Genomic DNA, 17,221 nt, shown 5'->3' on the forward strand with positions numbered 1-17,221 from the left:
TGTAATAAATAAATAAATAAATACTACCAAAAAAGTCCTCTTTCTGAGAACAAATTGTCCTTACAAATGTTCTTGTGCACATTTGGTCCCCATAAACAACACAGACACACAGATGCCCTGGTACATTCTGATAGTTTTGCTACACACTCATGTCATGTGGTTGTGTTTAGATTGTAATAGGGCTTCACTACATGGAGTCTCTTGCAATTATCACATTTCTTCTAACCTTGTGATTATGCTGTGACCTTATTTACCCTTTTGGGGTTGATATTTGTAAGGTCTTCTAAGTATTTAACACTTTTCCTCTGGCTCAGTTCCCAAAAAATTGTTTCAAGTCTTTGCTAAAACAGTGGGCTTCTTTGAGCCAAAAGGCGTATAAAGCCTTCCGTGGAAAAACAAGGGATCAATCATTTAAGCCATAAATAGGCTGTTCTGGCATTCACATGCTTTTGTCTTATGATTTATAGACTGCTTTCCTACTTGTGGGCTTGTTTTTCTGCCTCAGTCAAGCACAAAGGTCTTGCTGCATGAGGGACTGCCACTGGTACAGTGACTACAGGAAAAAGCAGGTTTATATTGATATACAGGATGATCAGCAGATGTGACAGAATGATGATTCCAGTCCTGCATGTCTTATACTGTTTTTATTCCACAGTTATCACACTTCTCTTTCACTTTCTCTTTAACATACAGTAAGCTCCATCACCACAGTAGGCAGATTGCAATGCTTAATTTTTAGAAATGCACTGCATCACCTCATATAACCCTGATGAGTTAAAGTAGAAATACAGTCAAGAGCAAATCTTACCCAGAAGGCATTGCATTTTGATTCAGTTTTTTGATGTCAGAGAAAATGTGAATAAGAATGTTTGCATTCTATAAAGACCTAAACAATGCATTATAGTTAATGTAATAATAGTAACACAATACACACATATATATAAGCTTATAAAAATCCCCTGATGTGGTCATTCAACACAATGACCCAGGTGACCTTAGCAGACCTCCACTCTTCTAGCCCACCAGTCCTTTTCTTCTGGCCCACCAATGTGATTTCCTTATGTTTTCCCTACGGACCTTTGTGTATCAAAGTCCAGAAGAGTTTATAACACGTCTTGATGCCACAACCCTCCACACAATAACAGATCGCACTCATTTTTAAAGTGAAGCTGACATCTTTTCAGCAATAGGGACAAATCTGTCTTTATGCTGTTCGCCAAAGCACAGAAACAGTGTCAGTCCAACACCAGCAGCCAGTTGTTTCAGTCAGACATTTCAAGAGCTGATAGATGAATAGATTTATTGACACACAGCAGCATCATCATATTTGACTTCTGGAGTTGTCTACGTTTTTAAACCCAATACGGTGTAAGTTATTATTTATCATCTTCCTCTTCTAAGTTACACAAGTAGCTTAGGACTACTTGCGTCTCACCATGGAAGAGAAATCTTTCACACCTTCAAGAAGAGATTTGACAAGCTTATGCACAAAAATATTGAATCTGTCCCCTGTATGAAGCCAGTGATTCCATGTACACTTTTAGGGTAAGCCAGAACTCTGTGAAACCTTTTCAAACAGAACCCTAAACCTAAGACTATTGTTTACATCCCAGTAAGCTGTGGGATGCTGTAGGCAGGCAGAGTTATGTTTGATCCTCGGCTCGGGTAACCGTGTCCCATGTACCCATGGGTTTTGTCCAGGTTCTGCTGTTTCCTTCCACCTTCTTCCATGTTGGTAGGTGTACAGTATGGTATATTCTACATGACCCCAGGTTGTGAATGTTTGTGTACACAGTTCTCCATGAACCTGACCGAGACGAAGAGTTTATTGAAGAAGGTATAAAAAAGCCTTTGTGAAAAAATTGGAGATCCTTGTCTTAGACAATAAGTCTGGTCACTTCTAAAGTACTGCAGAGCATGCTTGGGGGAAAAGATATTGCAGCCCTAATCTGAAACAGAATCACTGGTAGAATCTTTTAGCACAATGCTGGTTTTGTTTGCTGTCAACAGACTGCATGAATGTTTAGGGAACCCGAACATCTGTGATTTGTCCAGTTTTGTAAGCTCAAGCTGGATGTTACAAGACAGGGAGTGATTGTAACTTGAACAGTGTTTTAAACTCATGGTATCTTAAGTATGTAACCTAGTGAACCAGCATTAATGTATCCAATGATAGAGATTTAAGTACTTCTGTACTTTGCTCTGGATAAGGGCATCTGCCAAATGCTGTAAATGTAAATGTAAATGTTGTAGTGATATGTGATTTGAATAAGTCAGCTCTTTGCTCTGCTTTGTTTAGAATGACACTTCTCATACATGAGCCATTGTCATGTTGCTTTAATCTACGCTGTTGGTCTGTAAGTGTAATTTAATCAGTATGCTTCCATAGAAATCTCTTTTCAACATCATAGCTGTTTGTTAGAGTCAGGGGTCAATTCTACTGTACTGTAAGTGATCATTTGGAAAGAATTTAAAAATGAATGGATTCGTGTATGGTAAATATATGACGTTTAGTGCCTGAGGTCTGTCCAGCCATTGTAGTTTGTAAACGTTTGCCTCATTGTATTCTGAGGTTACACAAGGCCTCATAAATTAGGGCCCTGGTCCAGAACTGTTCAGTACACCGCTGACTTCCCCTGAACATTTACAATGAAAGTTCATAACGCACGCTTAATCATGTGCATAACAAGGAAGCCAATAGAATCGCACCAGAAATCACAAACATTATGCAACATAAAAAATGTAGAATACAGGATGAATACAAACTAAGCAAAAGTCTTAAAATAGCTATAGTGGTTAAGTGAATTTATACAGACATTCAGGAAGCACTGATCACATGTATCTTAGTACATTTCACTGTATGACTGTAGAGAAGGTTTAATGATCAGAACGCCTCCATGTGGTGGCACCCAGAAGAGGAGCGGCTCCCTGTTGAGACGGTTTTGTTTCGTTATTCCGTCTCAGGGAACTTTTCTTAACTGTCGTATTTGCCTTGCAATTTAGGGACTGCATTTCTTTCTGTTTTCTATCTACTGTTTAAAAAAAAAACTATACAATTTTTTAAAAAAGAAGTTAATTTACTTCTGACTGGACAGAAGTTCTTGATTTATTTTCATTTAACAGGAGCGCTGACAGTCAGAATGCATTATTTTCTGAAGACTGGTAGATCAGCTGCATCAGGATCTAAGCTTAATAATAAAAAAAAATTTATTACCATAATCAATCCATTATCCATTGTAAGTACTTTCTATAGTCAGGAACAAAGCAGTAGCTTTCAATTTTTGCAACTTAACTTAATAAACTGCATTATTAATTTTAACAGAAAGAACAAAAAACTAATTTTGGTGACTGTTTATGCTGAAATAAACTAATCAAATGAACTAAATGAATAAACCATGGCATGTACTGCTGCTTTACATCTGGCTGCAACACACAACCCTGTCAATGATTATTTGACTCTAACGCCTCCAGGTTGTGTTGTATTCCTTATACACTGTACCATTATAGGGCTCTGGGTATGAGCTGATACTAGACATTGATCAAAACAGACATCTGTTCAGAAACAAGCCAACTCTCTGTAAGCATCTGCTGCCAAGCTGCCAAAACTATCTCCATCTGGATTTCTGTAAAGCTGCCTTGTGATAATGTCTGTTGTTAAAGCGGTATACAAATAACAATGGATCAAATCTGATTTGATTCCTAATCTGATCCTATATGATCTGATATCAGTCCAGTCTTTTAAGCTGTTAAATACAGGAAAAATGAGGAAATGGCTTTGCAGGCAAGCATCAGTGTTTTGGATCTGGTGTGTACAGCTACCGGAAAGCCAGTGGAGGGATCTCAGAAGTTGGGTGGTGTGTGAGAATTTAGGGAGGTTGAAATCAAGTCATTTTGCAGACGAGAAATTGCATTCATAGGTAGACCTGCCAGTAGTCCAGTCTTAAAATGACAAGAGACTGAACTACCTGACAAGAGACTGAAGTACCTGACAAGAGACTGAAGTACCTGTGTGGACAAAAATGGCTGAATCCTTCTGATGTTGTAGAGAAGAAACTGACATGAGCATGTCACATTAGCAACATGCGAGGAAAAGGATAGTTTATTGTCCATGATTACCCCAAGGTTTAGAGCTGTGACTGAAGGGGAGATCAGATCTTTGTGTAGGGATATTTCAAAATGAAACCATATATCTACACAGAGGAATAATTTGGTGATTTTCACACTAGGCATGTTTGCAACAGTCGGAACAAGAGTACAATTGTTCCCAGAATCCCCTGCAGCACTGATCTGGTTTAAGACTCACTCGGTTGTATCAAACCCTAGTGCATTTGTATTCATACTACATCATCACAAACGTGCGGGGAGAACACAACATGGAGTCACTTTAATTTTTTTGTTGCTATTATAAACAGGAAGGCGTCCACGTCCCACAAGTTTCCCTAACAGCTTACTGTGCTTCCTGAACAAGTGCAGACCCAGGTTGTGTGTGTGTACTGTGTGAGAGTTCTAGTGCAACCGCACTCACACCACATCCTGCAAGTCTCGGGTTCAGTATCGTGCTTTGCTTTCTGATCCGTAATGAAAGCTTTCACAACACCAGTTTTTTATGGGAAACGTTCACTGAACGTCAGAATAAACTGCCAGCGTGAAAAGGCTTCTCAAAACATCTAATAGTAGGGTTTGGGTTGTGGTGGATCTGACAAACAATAGATGTGAAGCGCGAAAACACCCGACAGTAAACGGGACACTGTTCCACTGTTGTTCTAACTCTGCTTATTAAATCAGTCCATTACCTGATGCTCTACCTGTATCTACTATATCACTCTGTCACTGCTGGTTTTAATCTGATTTCTGGATGAGATGAAGAAAGTGCTGGGCTTCACCACTTTGTGTTATCTATCAGATTGGCATTTATGCAACACAATGAGCACCGTGATGAGATTAAGTAAATGATTAATCACTGAAAACCTGCGAATGGTCTGAGGATTGGATTTAAGGGATAAAAAACATCTAAAACCAAGAGTTAATTTTCAGCTGAAAAAAATCAGAACCGCTTTCAGACTGGCTGGATATGTTCTAGCATTGCCACTGTTTTTTCATCGACCATGGTAAATACCGGGATGGTTTATTTATTTATTTATTTTAATTTATTTTTTCATCGTGAAGCATATGATTTACGTAACTGCTAGGAACAATTTCGTATCTTGGTTGAAACATTTAATATGAAATGGTATGCAGTTATGAGAGTCAGGATTGTACATCAAGAACCAGTGGCTTTGATTTTTTTCTTTTCTTCCTAATTGTTGATGGTTGTAATGTTGATGGTCTGTTAACATGCACAAAGTCAAATTCCTCAAAAATGAATCATTTTTGGGCAATAAAGCAGACTCTGGTTCTGATTTTCTTTTGTTTTAGTTCTTAATTCTCTAAGGGATACTTGTGGTACATTTTGTTTTATAGGATTGATTTTCAACTGGTCCTGATTTAGCACTTTCTTTTTTCTGTTCTTTCGCCAGGCGGAGGCAAGACTGGCGGCCAAGCGGGCGGCCCGGGCAGAAGCTCGAGAGATCCGATTAAAGGAACTGGAGAGGCAACAGAAAGAGGTGAGACCCTACTGGTTAAGTTCATAAAATGAAATAAGAAGCATTACAACACTAAGAAACGAACCGACGATCATCTTAAAGTGAAAGTTTTGAGTATACAGTAGTTTAGCATCACTTCTACTGACTTCCTGACATCCTAAAGGCTTCTGTCTGAAACCTTCGCTGCTAGGACACCTTATTTGTAGAATTCAACATAATTAGATCTTTTAAAAATTTTCCCAGAGGGTCAAACTGAAGATATTGAATTTTTTTTTCTTTATGGAGCATGTGCTTTTAAAGTAGAACGTCCAACTATAAGGCATGTGCAACCCTGTTATATACTTTACAAACAGCCTCAGGATTACACGAACATAAGCACGTACCATGTACAGTCACGCCTGCTTTAAAGCCTTGTTAAAAGGTCCTAAAGTAGATTAGTAGGTTGTGGTACACAGGAGAGCGAGCGGGAACTTTCCCCAGTTAGTGTTACAGATTTGTGAATAAGGGGCTCTGTGTGTGGAGAGGGTTTAAGAGAAGATTTCTTCAGCAGGATCAGTGTATGTGCATGAGGTAAGTTAGAGAATGACTCGACATTGTGCTGTCTTACTGTATCTCCTCTGTAGGTCTGTGGGAAGAAAAAGATCGTTCAAAATCATTAAGATGTTACTTTGGTTAATTTGTTAATGACAATTAATACAGATAGACATAAGCTGATACTGATATTAGATAAAAGGTTAATATTTGTTATCAACGCCTTCATAATTCAAATGTTATTTATCACATACAGAACATAACCATAGTACCACAGTATGATGTAGTGAAATGCTTATTAGACTTCATTCCCATCAGAGAGCGTTTAAAAAGAGTTCAATGAATTTGTAACTTGCAATAAAACCTTGACAATCAATGAAGCTATTCATGATGTTCAGTAATGTATTGTATCAAAAGCTCTTATCAATAAGAGCCTATTAGCCTAATAAGATGCATTCATGCAGTGTATCCGTGTTATAATAGAGGCATTACTTTAACTGTCTGTCTGCATTTTTTTTTGGGGTAACAGTTTAGCAGTTAGCTGGTTTGCCTTGCACCTCTGGGCTTGGGGGTTCAATTCCCACCTCCACCCTGTAGGTGGGAAGTTTGCATGTTCTCCCTCTGGGTACTTCAGTTTCCTCAGAATGTTCAAAGACATGCATTATTGTCCATAGTGTGTGAATGGGTTTGTTCACTGGGTTAGACTCCAGGTTCCCCTTGACCCTGTGTATGATATGAAGTAGTACAGAAAACTGTACCATGGCTGCTGGCTTCATGCCATGTTTACGCGTTTTATTCAAACTAGCAAAAAAAAAATCACACCTGGCTTTTGATTAGACAATTTGTGCTTTAGTTTCTCATTTTGGAGAACCACCAATGTCCTCGTACATCGTTTCATTACGCCTGGTCTATCTACAGCTGTATTTCACACCTTCTGAATCAATGCTAACAACATGTTATACATAAGTAAGGTGTGTTTCACTCTCTGGAATCAGCTGACACTGTCCCAGTCTGCATGACTCTATAGTCTGCAATAAGAAATCAGCCCCAGCCTCGCTTTTATTTTTCATTCCATTCTGTGGATCGATTTTTATGCCTAATGGCAGTGATGTTGTTGTGGTCCCACAAATCTTGTTAACAGCAAATAATGTGGATGTCTTATTTTGATGTCACTTTACCTTTTGATTGAGAGGAAAAGCTTTGCCCATCTAGCTCATTTATAGCAGGTGCTCCTGCCTATGTCTGAGACATACTGTAGAGTGTATAATTATTTGTTTGTTCCAGCTGAGCGATTTCCATTCTAAGCTTTAAAACGGACAAAAGCTAATAGGTTTACAGCAGGAACAAAACCCTGCCAATGGATTATTCTTAAGGGCTAAAGATAACACAGCTCTTCTTTTTCTCTCTGTTTCTGCTTCATGGCTTTCCTTCTAGATTTATCAGGCTCAAAGGGTAAGTTGTGTTCTTCACCTCACTGTCTCCTGTCCTTATCTTACAGTACGTCCTAGGATTAACGAAGGTTTTTGACGATTCAAAAGGAAACAGTTTTAGGTAACATCATCAGTCCCTATAGGGTCACGTGATTTTGAGATCGCACAATTTAACGCAAAGTCGAGCAGACTTTTGTTTCTATGTCTCATCACAAGACACGGAAATAATTACGCGTCTTCACTAAGTAGGAGTTTAAAAGAAGAATCCTGTGCTTGCAATTTTACCAATTCAAGTAGGCTTCCTTAGAAAAAAAAAAAAAGCAGTTTGGACTGTACCAAAAAAAAACCCTGGAAGGTCTGAGGAATGGAAAAAAGGCAGCTTATTTAATATTATATACATGATAAATACATAAAGGAAAGAGGATTAAACATTGTGTTTCACTTTCCAAAGTTTTGTACGATAATTTCACACCCCTGATGCTTCATCTTTCACCATCTTCTGTATTCTCTTCTGATTTCTCTTCTCTTCCTGTGTGCAAACAGAAATATTATGGGCTGGACAGCAAATGGGGCCATATTGAGCAGTGGATGGTACGGCATGTAAAAAGCGTCACGCAACATCATCTTTAGTTGTAGCAGAAATATCTGATAGTAAACACAGCTTCTTCTTTATGAAATGCAACTCTGCATGATTCGAATCGAATTAGATGAATTTTGCTAATGCTGTGTGTGTTTAATAACCTGTTTAATATCTGAATCTCAGAGGAGGAAGTCCGAAACACTTTTATATCATGTTTAACTGAGATGCCATTAACAAACAGCAGTCATTTGACTTATTATAATGCTACGGTATGTTCACACATACAGTGACAAAGCGAGCAGGAAGCTTATTTTTCAGTGAATGAAGGTCATCGGCTGAGATGAGTGACAGCGAGCAGTGAATCAAAATGATCAGAATTAGAATACTTTATTAATCCCCATGGGGAAATTGGTTTTGTTCTTTCAGCTCCATTGGTGACTGAATTTGGGCATGTCCAGAGATGCAAAAGAGTTGATATGGTGCAGCAGCTAGCAATAGGAGTGAAGGCAGTAGAGTGCACATGATCCGTGGAAGAAACCTTCATCTCTTATAAGACGATGGAGATGCTGCTGAAGACTGCTGAATTTTATATACAAATGCCAAATATCTCCAGAATGTTTGATTTTAGAAGCAAGAAATCTGGTTTGTTGTCAAGTTTGAATGAGAGTTGCGCCACACGCGGCATTATTGCTATTGCAACCATTTGTGTCGGTACTACATATTTATAACTTAATGAAGACTTGCAGAGAAAATAACTGTATGTGTGAACGCAGCTCTCGCATGTGATGTGTGACAGATTAAGAGCTTAGGGCATGCCCAGTATTGTGACCATGAATTTGAAAGTTCATCCACCTTTACCTTTGACCCACAAGTTTGCTGCAGCCTTTATTTTTTTTCTCTTTTCCCGCTCCACTTTCACTGCAGGAGGACAGCGAGCGTTACTCACGCCACTCACGGAGACACACGTCGGTCTGTACTTCTTCTCTCTGCTTCCCTCTGCTTTGCTTTCACTTGCAATTCCAGAGCAAAAAACAAAAACAAACGACAAACACAGTAACCTCTGGTTTATTTTAAAGTGACCATATAAAAATAATATGACTTGAGGTTTAAAACTGTACTCTGTGAATTAATAAAACACGACATGGCATGCAGTTACAGTAAAACATGCAGGCTGATACAGTATCACAACCAATATGTCATATATATTTATTATTCTGTATCTTCATATTCTTTCATTCTTCTTATATCACAGCAATTTGCCAGGAATAACATAAGTGATGATCATTTCTTAAATAGTGACACATTCTTTTTGTTCATCATTTTTTTAGTTGTGAAACTTCCATGAAACAAGTGCATTCCTGTTATTATTTACATTATAGTAGCTTTAACCGCCATCCCTTCACTAGACTACTTTTTCTCTTCCTTTGAATTACTAAGACAAAAAAAATATAGTCTGTCATGTTACAGAAATGTTAAATTGATAATCGAGCTTTTTGTGGTTTTAAACAAATTGGTATATTTCTTATTATATCATACTATTGATTTTAATTATACTTAAATCTGTCTTATACTTATGCATACTTGTATCTGTCTGTTAAATAAACACTTTTTAACCATAGCACCAATAATAATAATAATAATAATAATAATAATAATAATAATAATAATAATAATAATAATAATAACTAGTAATATTATTAGCTCAGGATTAGTGTAGTTACTGCAGCTTGCCTTTGTAAGATGGCAGATTTGTCTTTCTTTTTTGTTTTTGCACTGTTTCTCATCCTATTCCTAAAAACTCTTAAACTTCCATAAAAGTTTAGACTTTTTATTAATATTTGGTATTTTACAGAACTGTTTCTGACAAACAGACAGTCAGACAGTCCCACACGTTACCTCTGGCTCCAAACAGACATGAAGACGAAGTCATGTAGCTGTTTAGTGCTGCTTGTTCACAAAGCTAAGGTTTTACACTAACAAAGCATCAATGACCCGTGTTTCTTGTCCCCCTTGCTTAGATCTCGGATGACGAGGAGCGGATGTCTGTTGGAAGTCGGGGCAGTTTGAGGGTTAGTATCAGTGCAACCTCTGCATATTACAGATCTTATATCACAATAATATGCTATATGCAACATTACTTTTGTTTCATGATCATGCCGTTGCTTTGTAGTCCCAAAGTACGAAAATCATGTATTTTAAAACAAAACCCATATCCAGTAATCCAATCAAAGTAAAATGTCAGTGTTGAAAGCATCTTTTATATCACGCTTCACATACAGAAATATTCAAAATCAAGCACAATATTTGGAAGAGCTTGCACTTTTCCATAATGTTCAGATTTTCTGCAAATTCTTCCTAGAGGTGTAACATGACGTGTTTACAACGAACGTTCAGTCAAAATCCTCTTCGATTCTCAGCTAGGATAGAAAGTCATTAAAGGAGGAAATGGCACAGATATGAATTATGTCATAGACTGAATCTTATATGAATAAAATAAACGAAACTATGCCTATTCACAAAGAGCTAGAAATATTCATTACCTTATGTAATAAATCGAAAAATGAAAGTGATTCATCGATTCTTAATTACAAATAAAATGTATCTTTCTAATACATTTGAGTAAATATTTTGATTGAAATAAAATAAATGTTGATATTGAATGCAGCATAAAGTAAATTAAGATTAGTAGCTTTACAAACCAACAAAAGATAGGTGCAGTGTTACTGAATGACCAGTAGTTATCGATACAGGAAGTTGTAGGGATCTGGTGACTAATTTAGTGATCATAGCCACTAGAATGCCTATAACTGATTTTAAGACTTAACCCATGTGTAAACTGGACATTTTCATCTGATGTGTTTTGAAATGTGTTTCTTATTTAGTAGCTAAAGGTTGTTCATGTGTATATACCAAGGGAGGACTTATAAAATATTTATTAGCAAGACCACTGAACAAGTCAAAGATCTGTTGCCAGGTTCCAAATGATGGTGGCTCAATAACTGACTAGGCTAAAAAAACTGGTAACAGTATGGAAAAACATATTAGCAAGATGGTTTGCTGATTAAGTGCAGACTAAGGGAAACATTCAAATCTGGCTAGTATCTTTATTGTCACTTGATATGTCACTTGTAAGGTGATGTATCGGACACCAATTTGTCAATGTGTTCACATACTGTACCTGGGATTCTGAAATGATCCTCTGTTGTTTGTTCTTGCTAACCAGACTAGAAAAATAGTATACAGTAAGCAGACAGTAAAAATCACTCTTTGTTCAAGCAGATCATGCAGATGGATGTAGTACAGCAGGCATTTGAAGCGTGTAGTTTGCTTTATAGTTAAAGCATTAAAGTGCCATAAACACCATGATTAAGTTTAAACATACGGTCTCTCACAGCTGCTGCCATCACTGAAGATCTGGACATCTTAGCAACTTTTATTGGCCTAGGCTCACACAAGAAGGCGTCTGAATGATCAAGCACAGTTTGTTTTGTTCAGTGTCATGTTTAGGGATGTGAAAATGTAAAGCCTCTACAAAAACAATAGATTGTTCATTTAATGTACTGTGAACTTTACATCATTTGGAAAATCCAGCATTTTGCTGATCCTCATAAGTTCTTATTGTCACAATTACCTGTATAAAAACCATGGTTTTCTTTTTCCATGATGGATGTAAAGTGGTTTTGTTTCCAAGTGGATCATCAAAAAAACGCAACACACACGTCTCCTGGAAATCCTGTAGAATCCAAACAATCAGATGACTTTGAAACTTGTGAAGTGTTTGCAGTTTTGCATGCCATATGCATCTGACATTCAGCCAACAGTTCATGAGACTAAAAATACATTCGGAAACACTTTTTATGTGATAGTCAATAGGAAGCAAGATGCATTGTTTCTGCTTAAACAAACTATCACAAAATCAGCTTGTCCTGCTTTCCTGGCCTTTCGATTTGGCCACCCCTGTACTATAAGCAATTCATCCTTGTCTCTTATTGTTTGTCTACCTGTATCTGCTTCAAACTGAGTTACATTATTTATTTAACACTCTAACCCATGTCTTAGGGGGTTTTTACACCTGGTCACTTCATGCGTTTTCTGTGATCCGATAGCTATCCGATCGTAAAAAGACCAGGTGTAAATGCCCTCCGAAATGGTTTCGAGACGGATATAAATCCGATCGCTCAAACCACTTCAGGAGGTGGTCTGGGACGCATTTCAGATGAAACTGGACAGGTGAAAATGAATGTGGTTGTTCAAGCCACATAAGTCTGTGCTATACTCCTCCCAAAGAGAAGTACGTGACTCGCGAGTCGTGCATTGCGCCAGAAACAAATATGTTTTCCCACCAGTGCTGGCTCCGATCTTTCACCCAACTTTTTTTGTAGCAACCGCATACACCAAAGCGTGGTCCATTTCAATTACCCCTGAAATGAGGTAAAATATATTTGCATATTGGGCGGGAGTAAAAAGATACGCCAAGACACATTTATGTGGCCTAATGTAAATGGAACAGTTTTAACAAATCAGATACCTATCGGATCAGAGAAAACACATGAAGTGACCAGGTGTAAAAAGGCCCTTAGACAGCATAAAACAGTATACAGATCCTGTGCTTGGATTATTGGACTACCAGAGACTTCAGTGTAAAGACTGGTGTGAAGCATCCAGACCATTTATCCATTTATTTAATAATCCTTGCTTTTTATCCTTGAGTATGAGTCACATGCAAGATTATCTTAGCTTAACACATTTGCAGATTTGCAAAACCAAAGACCCTCGCTGATGTTATGTTATTGCTTCCAGATGTGTCATAACAGCCTCTGCACTGCATTAGTCGCTATTAATATTGAGCGTAACGGATCAAAAAGCAATTTCTTGTGTATGTGTGATTTTGATTTGTGAGTTTGGAGATTTTTTTTTAATTATACAAAATCTTTCTTGTGCTTTCAATCTTAAAACGTAGTCACTTCCTATGGGCATATATCAATAATCTATGTTGATGCTGTGTTTTACCAACATTTTTTGCAAGATTAGTGACTAAACTGTGCCATCCTTGGAGATATGTGGCAGTATGTCCAGAGGGCAGAGCTCAACCATATACATTGATCAGCCATAACATTAAAACCACTGACAGGTGACATGAATAGTGTTGATTATCTCATTACACGGGCCAACGGGTGGGATTTATGAAACAGCAAGCATCTTCATGACATGGTGTTTACGAGTGCAGTGGTTAGTATTTACCGAAAGAGGTTCAAGGAAGAACAACCAGTGACCCAGCCACAGAGTCAGGATCACCCAAGGCTATCTGATGCATGTGGTGAGCATAGACTAGTCAGCATAGTCTAGATGTTGCACAACAGTGGGACGTTTCATTACGATTTTTAGATACAGTAAGTATGGTGTGTTGCACAGATTTGGGGAGGGAAAAGGCTGTGCAGTGATTATGCAGTGGTTAATGTGGATCTCTATCAGAAAAGCATGCACACAATGGTGACCTTGTCTCCCATGCAAAGGTTTTGATGAAGGGAAATGTGTGTTCCTTTTCTGGGTTGGTGTGTGCTAGGTTTTCAAGATGTAACCTTGGAAATTAGGTTAATATTAGCTCATCTCTGGCCACCTCAAAGGGTTCAAACCTCAAACTGGTGAAAAAAGGTATGATTAAAACCAATCAAGATGAGCTGCTAGACTGAATGCTAGATGTGTGTGATATGGTAGCCAAGTGCTTAAGGTGTTGGACTACTGATTAGAAGGTCATGAGTTTAAATTCCAGGTCCACCAAGCTGCCACTGCTGGGTCCACGATCAAGGCCCTTAACCCTCAATTTCTCAGCTGTATAAATAATACAAATGTACGTCGCTCTGGTGTCTGCCAGATGCTGTAAAGGAAGTGTGTGACAATTCTCAGCTCAATTCTGCTTGAGGCTCTGTCATTATTAATGTTGTCCTGCCCCATTATAATCCAGGGTCATAAGATGCTGCTGGTTTGTAGATTGTTAACTGTTTTAAAATCAACAACCCTGGTGTTGCATGCTTTTTATATGATAATATATTCTCTTTCAATGATCACAGCTTCCTTCCTTGTAATATATGTATCTCTCTCTGGCCATAATATCTCTTTGCTAAAAGAGTCATTCTTCCTTGCTAAGGTCTTTTGTTACCTTCTGGTGACATCTGTTTTTTGTTCCACTTCTGTATCTGCTTTCTCTTTTCTGGCTGTTCAGCCTACGGACTATGGGGGGGTTTTGGGCTCCGGTTCCAGAGCCTCGTCACGGGCCAGCTCAGCTCGTGCCAGCCCAGTGGTGAGCTTCTATCTTCAGTTACGGTTCTTAATGTTGGCTTCAGTTACAGTCTCTATACTAACAAACAAAGAATATATATATATACTGTATATGACCAGAAATGCAAGAGAAAAGAGAATGAGTGGCAAATTTTGTATAAATGCTAAAAAATATAAGGGAATTTGGCAGCACATGGAGATCTTCCACAGCTCCATTTTGCTACAGTCCCACATGTATTGTAGCTGGAAACAGCCTTCTGTATTTAATCTTTAAATCTAATGATCTTCTACTCTGATTTTCCTTGTAGGTGGAAGAAAGGTCAGACTTCCAGGAAAAGGTTAGTCATCTTTAGAAAAGCTACGTTTACGTAACTGTGAATTTCCGCAGACCGTAATGTATTGTTTCTTGATATTTATTGGTTAATATCTTCTCTAGGGATCAAGGACAGCATCTACTCTCTCTGCTGCAACTTTGGCCTCACTAGGTGGCGGCTTTTCTCGGAGAGGGAGCTGTGATACCTCCATATCTGTTGACACAGAAGCCTCCATGCGAGAGATAAAGGTCATTTTTAAGACTATTCTTCCTCTGCCTAGAATTTTGAGCACATTTTCCAGACTGGTGACTAGAGATCCCAAAATCCTCTAAATACCTCTTCATGGATCCTTTTTCCTTTGTACATGTCCCTGAACTTTTCAACCCTGTTTGCATGGCTGATTAATATATTTTTTTAATGAAATCTTTTGTGCGCCAACTGCAAACGGCATGGCTAGGGAGCCTGTGGTGGCCTATGGGTTAAGGTGTTGGCTACCAATTGTAAGGATGTGAGTTCAAATCCTGGGTCCACCAAACTGCCACTGCTGGGCCCCTGTGCAAGGCCCTTAGCCTTCAATTGTATAAAAAAATTAGATGAACTGTAAGTTGCTCTGCGTTAGGGTGTCTTCCAGTTTCTGTAAATGGATACCTCTGTCGATTATTTTGTTTCTTGATAAGTTACAGCTTAAGGACATTTCATTCATTGCACACACTACCTCTAAATTATTTTGAGGTGCCTGTATATGTGTCCCAAAGTTAACAAAGCCAGAAATTTTTGGTTGATAAAATTACAGGACTCTCTGGCTGAAGCTGAGGAGAAATACCGGAAGGCCATGGTGTCCAATGCTCAGCTGGATAATGAGAAGTCCAACTTGATGTACCAGGTGGACACACTGCGAGACACGCTGATGGAGCTGGAGGAGCTGCTATACGAGGCACGCAGGGAGTGTGACGAGAAAACAAAGGTACGTCACAATGAGCAGTTTAAGAAACGTTCACAGCCAGTGATTCAGCACAGAGGTCTGGGCTCGTTTTGCATTACATTTGGTCAGTCATTAAATTCATTAATTACAACACTGGGCAAGAGTTGTCTGTTCTTTTGCTCAGCAACAAAAGTGGCAGACAACACACACACACACACACACACACACACACACACACACACACACACACACACACACACACACACACACACACACATATATATATATATATATACAGTATATATAAAATTCTTAAAGGCAATTATTTCTTGACATAAGGTAAACTTTAACTTTTTTATATATTTTTTCTTATTGTTATTTTATATATTTATGTTGGCTTTGTAGAAGCCAACATTCTGTTTTCCTATTTAAGCTTAGACAAAAATTTATCAAGAGTAACTCCTCCTAGGGCTTTCGAGCCACATGCACCAAATTCGGATATGTTGTAAACCCCGTTCTGAAGTTTGTTTCTATTACTTTTCTAAGCGATCCGAGTTCTGGTACTTCCGGTACCGAATCTCAAATTGGCCTTTTTTCCCATAGACTCCCATTATAAACTTTGGAGGTTTATAGCTCTGCAAGCTTTCGAACTATCTACACCAAACTCGGCCAGCTCCTTTAGGATGAAACTCTGAACAAAGTTTTAAATTGGTGTACCGACTGGCCTTTTGGTTGTCTCGCAGCCCCGCTCTCAAAACATGCAAAATCAAAAAACTTTTTACAACATGGACATGTGACATATAAAAACACTCAGCCCAATGTGGGGAACTTCCTCAAGAGTATTCGGATGACGTCACATGCTCGTTTCCAATTGCCTCCAAATGTTTTGGCACCCTAGCTTTCTGTCCACTTGCCTCCAAAGGTAACACTGATCCTTATGCAAATACTTGCTTTGTCAAAGCCAACATCAAAGTTTGTCATGACAAACTTTACAAATCTAGTTTTAATTACTGTGTTAGCAAACATGTTAGTTGACAACTTTATGATGCACTTTATTTCTAGTGAACTTTTAAAAATAAACAAACAAACAAACAAACAAACAAATAAATAAATAAATAAAAACATTGACTGATTTAATAAATTATACTCATTGCCTTTCTCAGGATACTACTGTACACCTTGCCTCGGGTGCTCTGCTTACTCATTTTTTCCTTTTCTACAGTGACCACTGCAGATGTTATCATTAATGTTTAGGTGTGAACTTCTCTTTTGTGTTAGGAGTGTGATCGAGAGCGGCATGCTCACAATGTCCTGCAGTTCCAGTTCAACGAAATGAAAGAGACGTTAAAACAGAGTGAGGAATTACTAAAGGTAAATCATTTTCTTAGCTAAGAATTTAGTAGTTATTGTCTTTCTTATAAATCAGTTAAAATGTTGTCTTCTCAAAGTACTTAGATTTTTTCTATTTTTGCCACATTAAATTCTCAGACGAAATGGAATATAAGACAAAAATATATAGTTATGCAAAGTAATTAAAGTTATTTAAAGTTTTTTAATTTTATTTATTGAATCACAGAGGTTCTACA

General features: G+C 38.1%; 1 protein-coding gene across 8 annotated transcripts in view; it reads left to right on the plus strand.

The window, feature by feature from the left end:
- Window positions 1-17,221, plus strand: part of lrrfip1b (leucine rich repeat (in FLII) interacting protein 1b) — a 45,751-nt gene that overhangs the window by 15,172 nt on the left and 13,358 nt on the right. For 3 of the 8 annotated variants that reach the window (XM_027133463.2, XM_027133467.2, XM_047813573.1), the window contains exons 2-11: window positions 5,517-5,603; window positions 7,548-7,565; window positions 8,087-8,134; window positions 9,048-9,092; window positions 10,142-10,192; window positions 14,344-14,421; window positions 14,708-14,737; window positions 14,836-14,961; window positions 15,507-15,677; window positions 16,914-17,006. In XM_027133463.2, the coding sequence (XP_026989264.2) occupies window positions 5,517-5,603; window positions 7,548-7,565; window positions 8,087-8,134; window positions 9,048-9,092; window positions 10,142-10,192; window positions 14,344-14,421; window positions 14,708-14,737; window positions 14,836-14,961; window positions 15,507-15,677; window positions 16,914-17,006 (747 nt within the window). The remainder of the gene's footprint in view (window positions 1-5,516; window positions 5,604-7,547; window positions 7,566-8,086; window positions 8,135-9,047; window positions 9,093-10,141; window positions 10,193-14,343; window positions 14,422-14,707; window positions 14,738-14,835; window positions 14,962-15,506; window positions 15,678-16,913; window positions 17,007-17,221) is intronic. The other 5 variants (XM_027133465.2, XM_027133470.2, XM_027133464.2 and 2 more) reach the window with 4 other exon arrangements.

Source organism: Tachysurus fulvidraco, chromosome 5 (assembly GCF_022655615.1).
Source record: "Tachysurus fulvidraco isolate hzauxx_2018 chromosome 5, HZAU_PFXX_2.0, whole genome shotgun sequence".
Taxonomy (NCBI): Eukaryota; Metazoa; Chordata; class Actinopteri; order Siluriformes; family Bagridae; genus Tachysurus; species Tachysurus fulvidraco.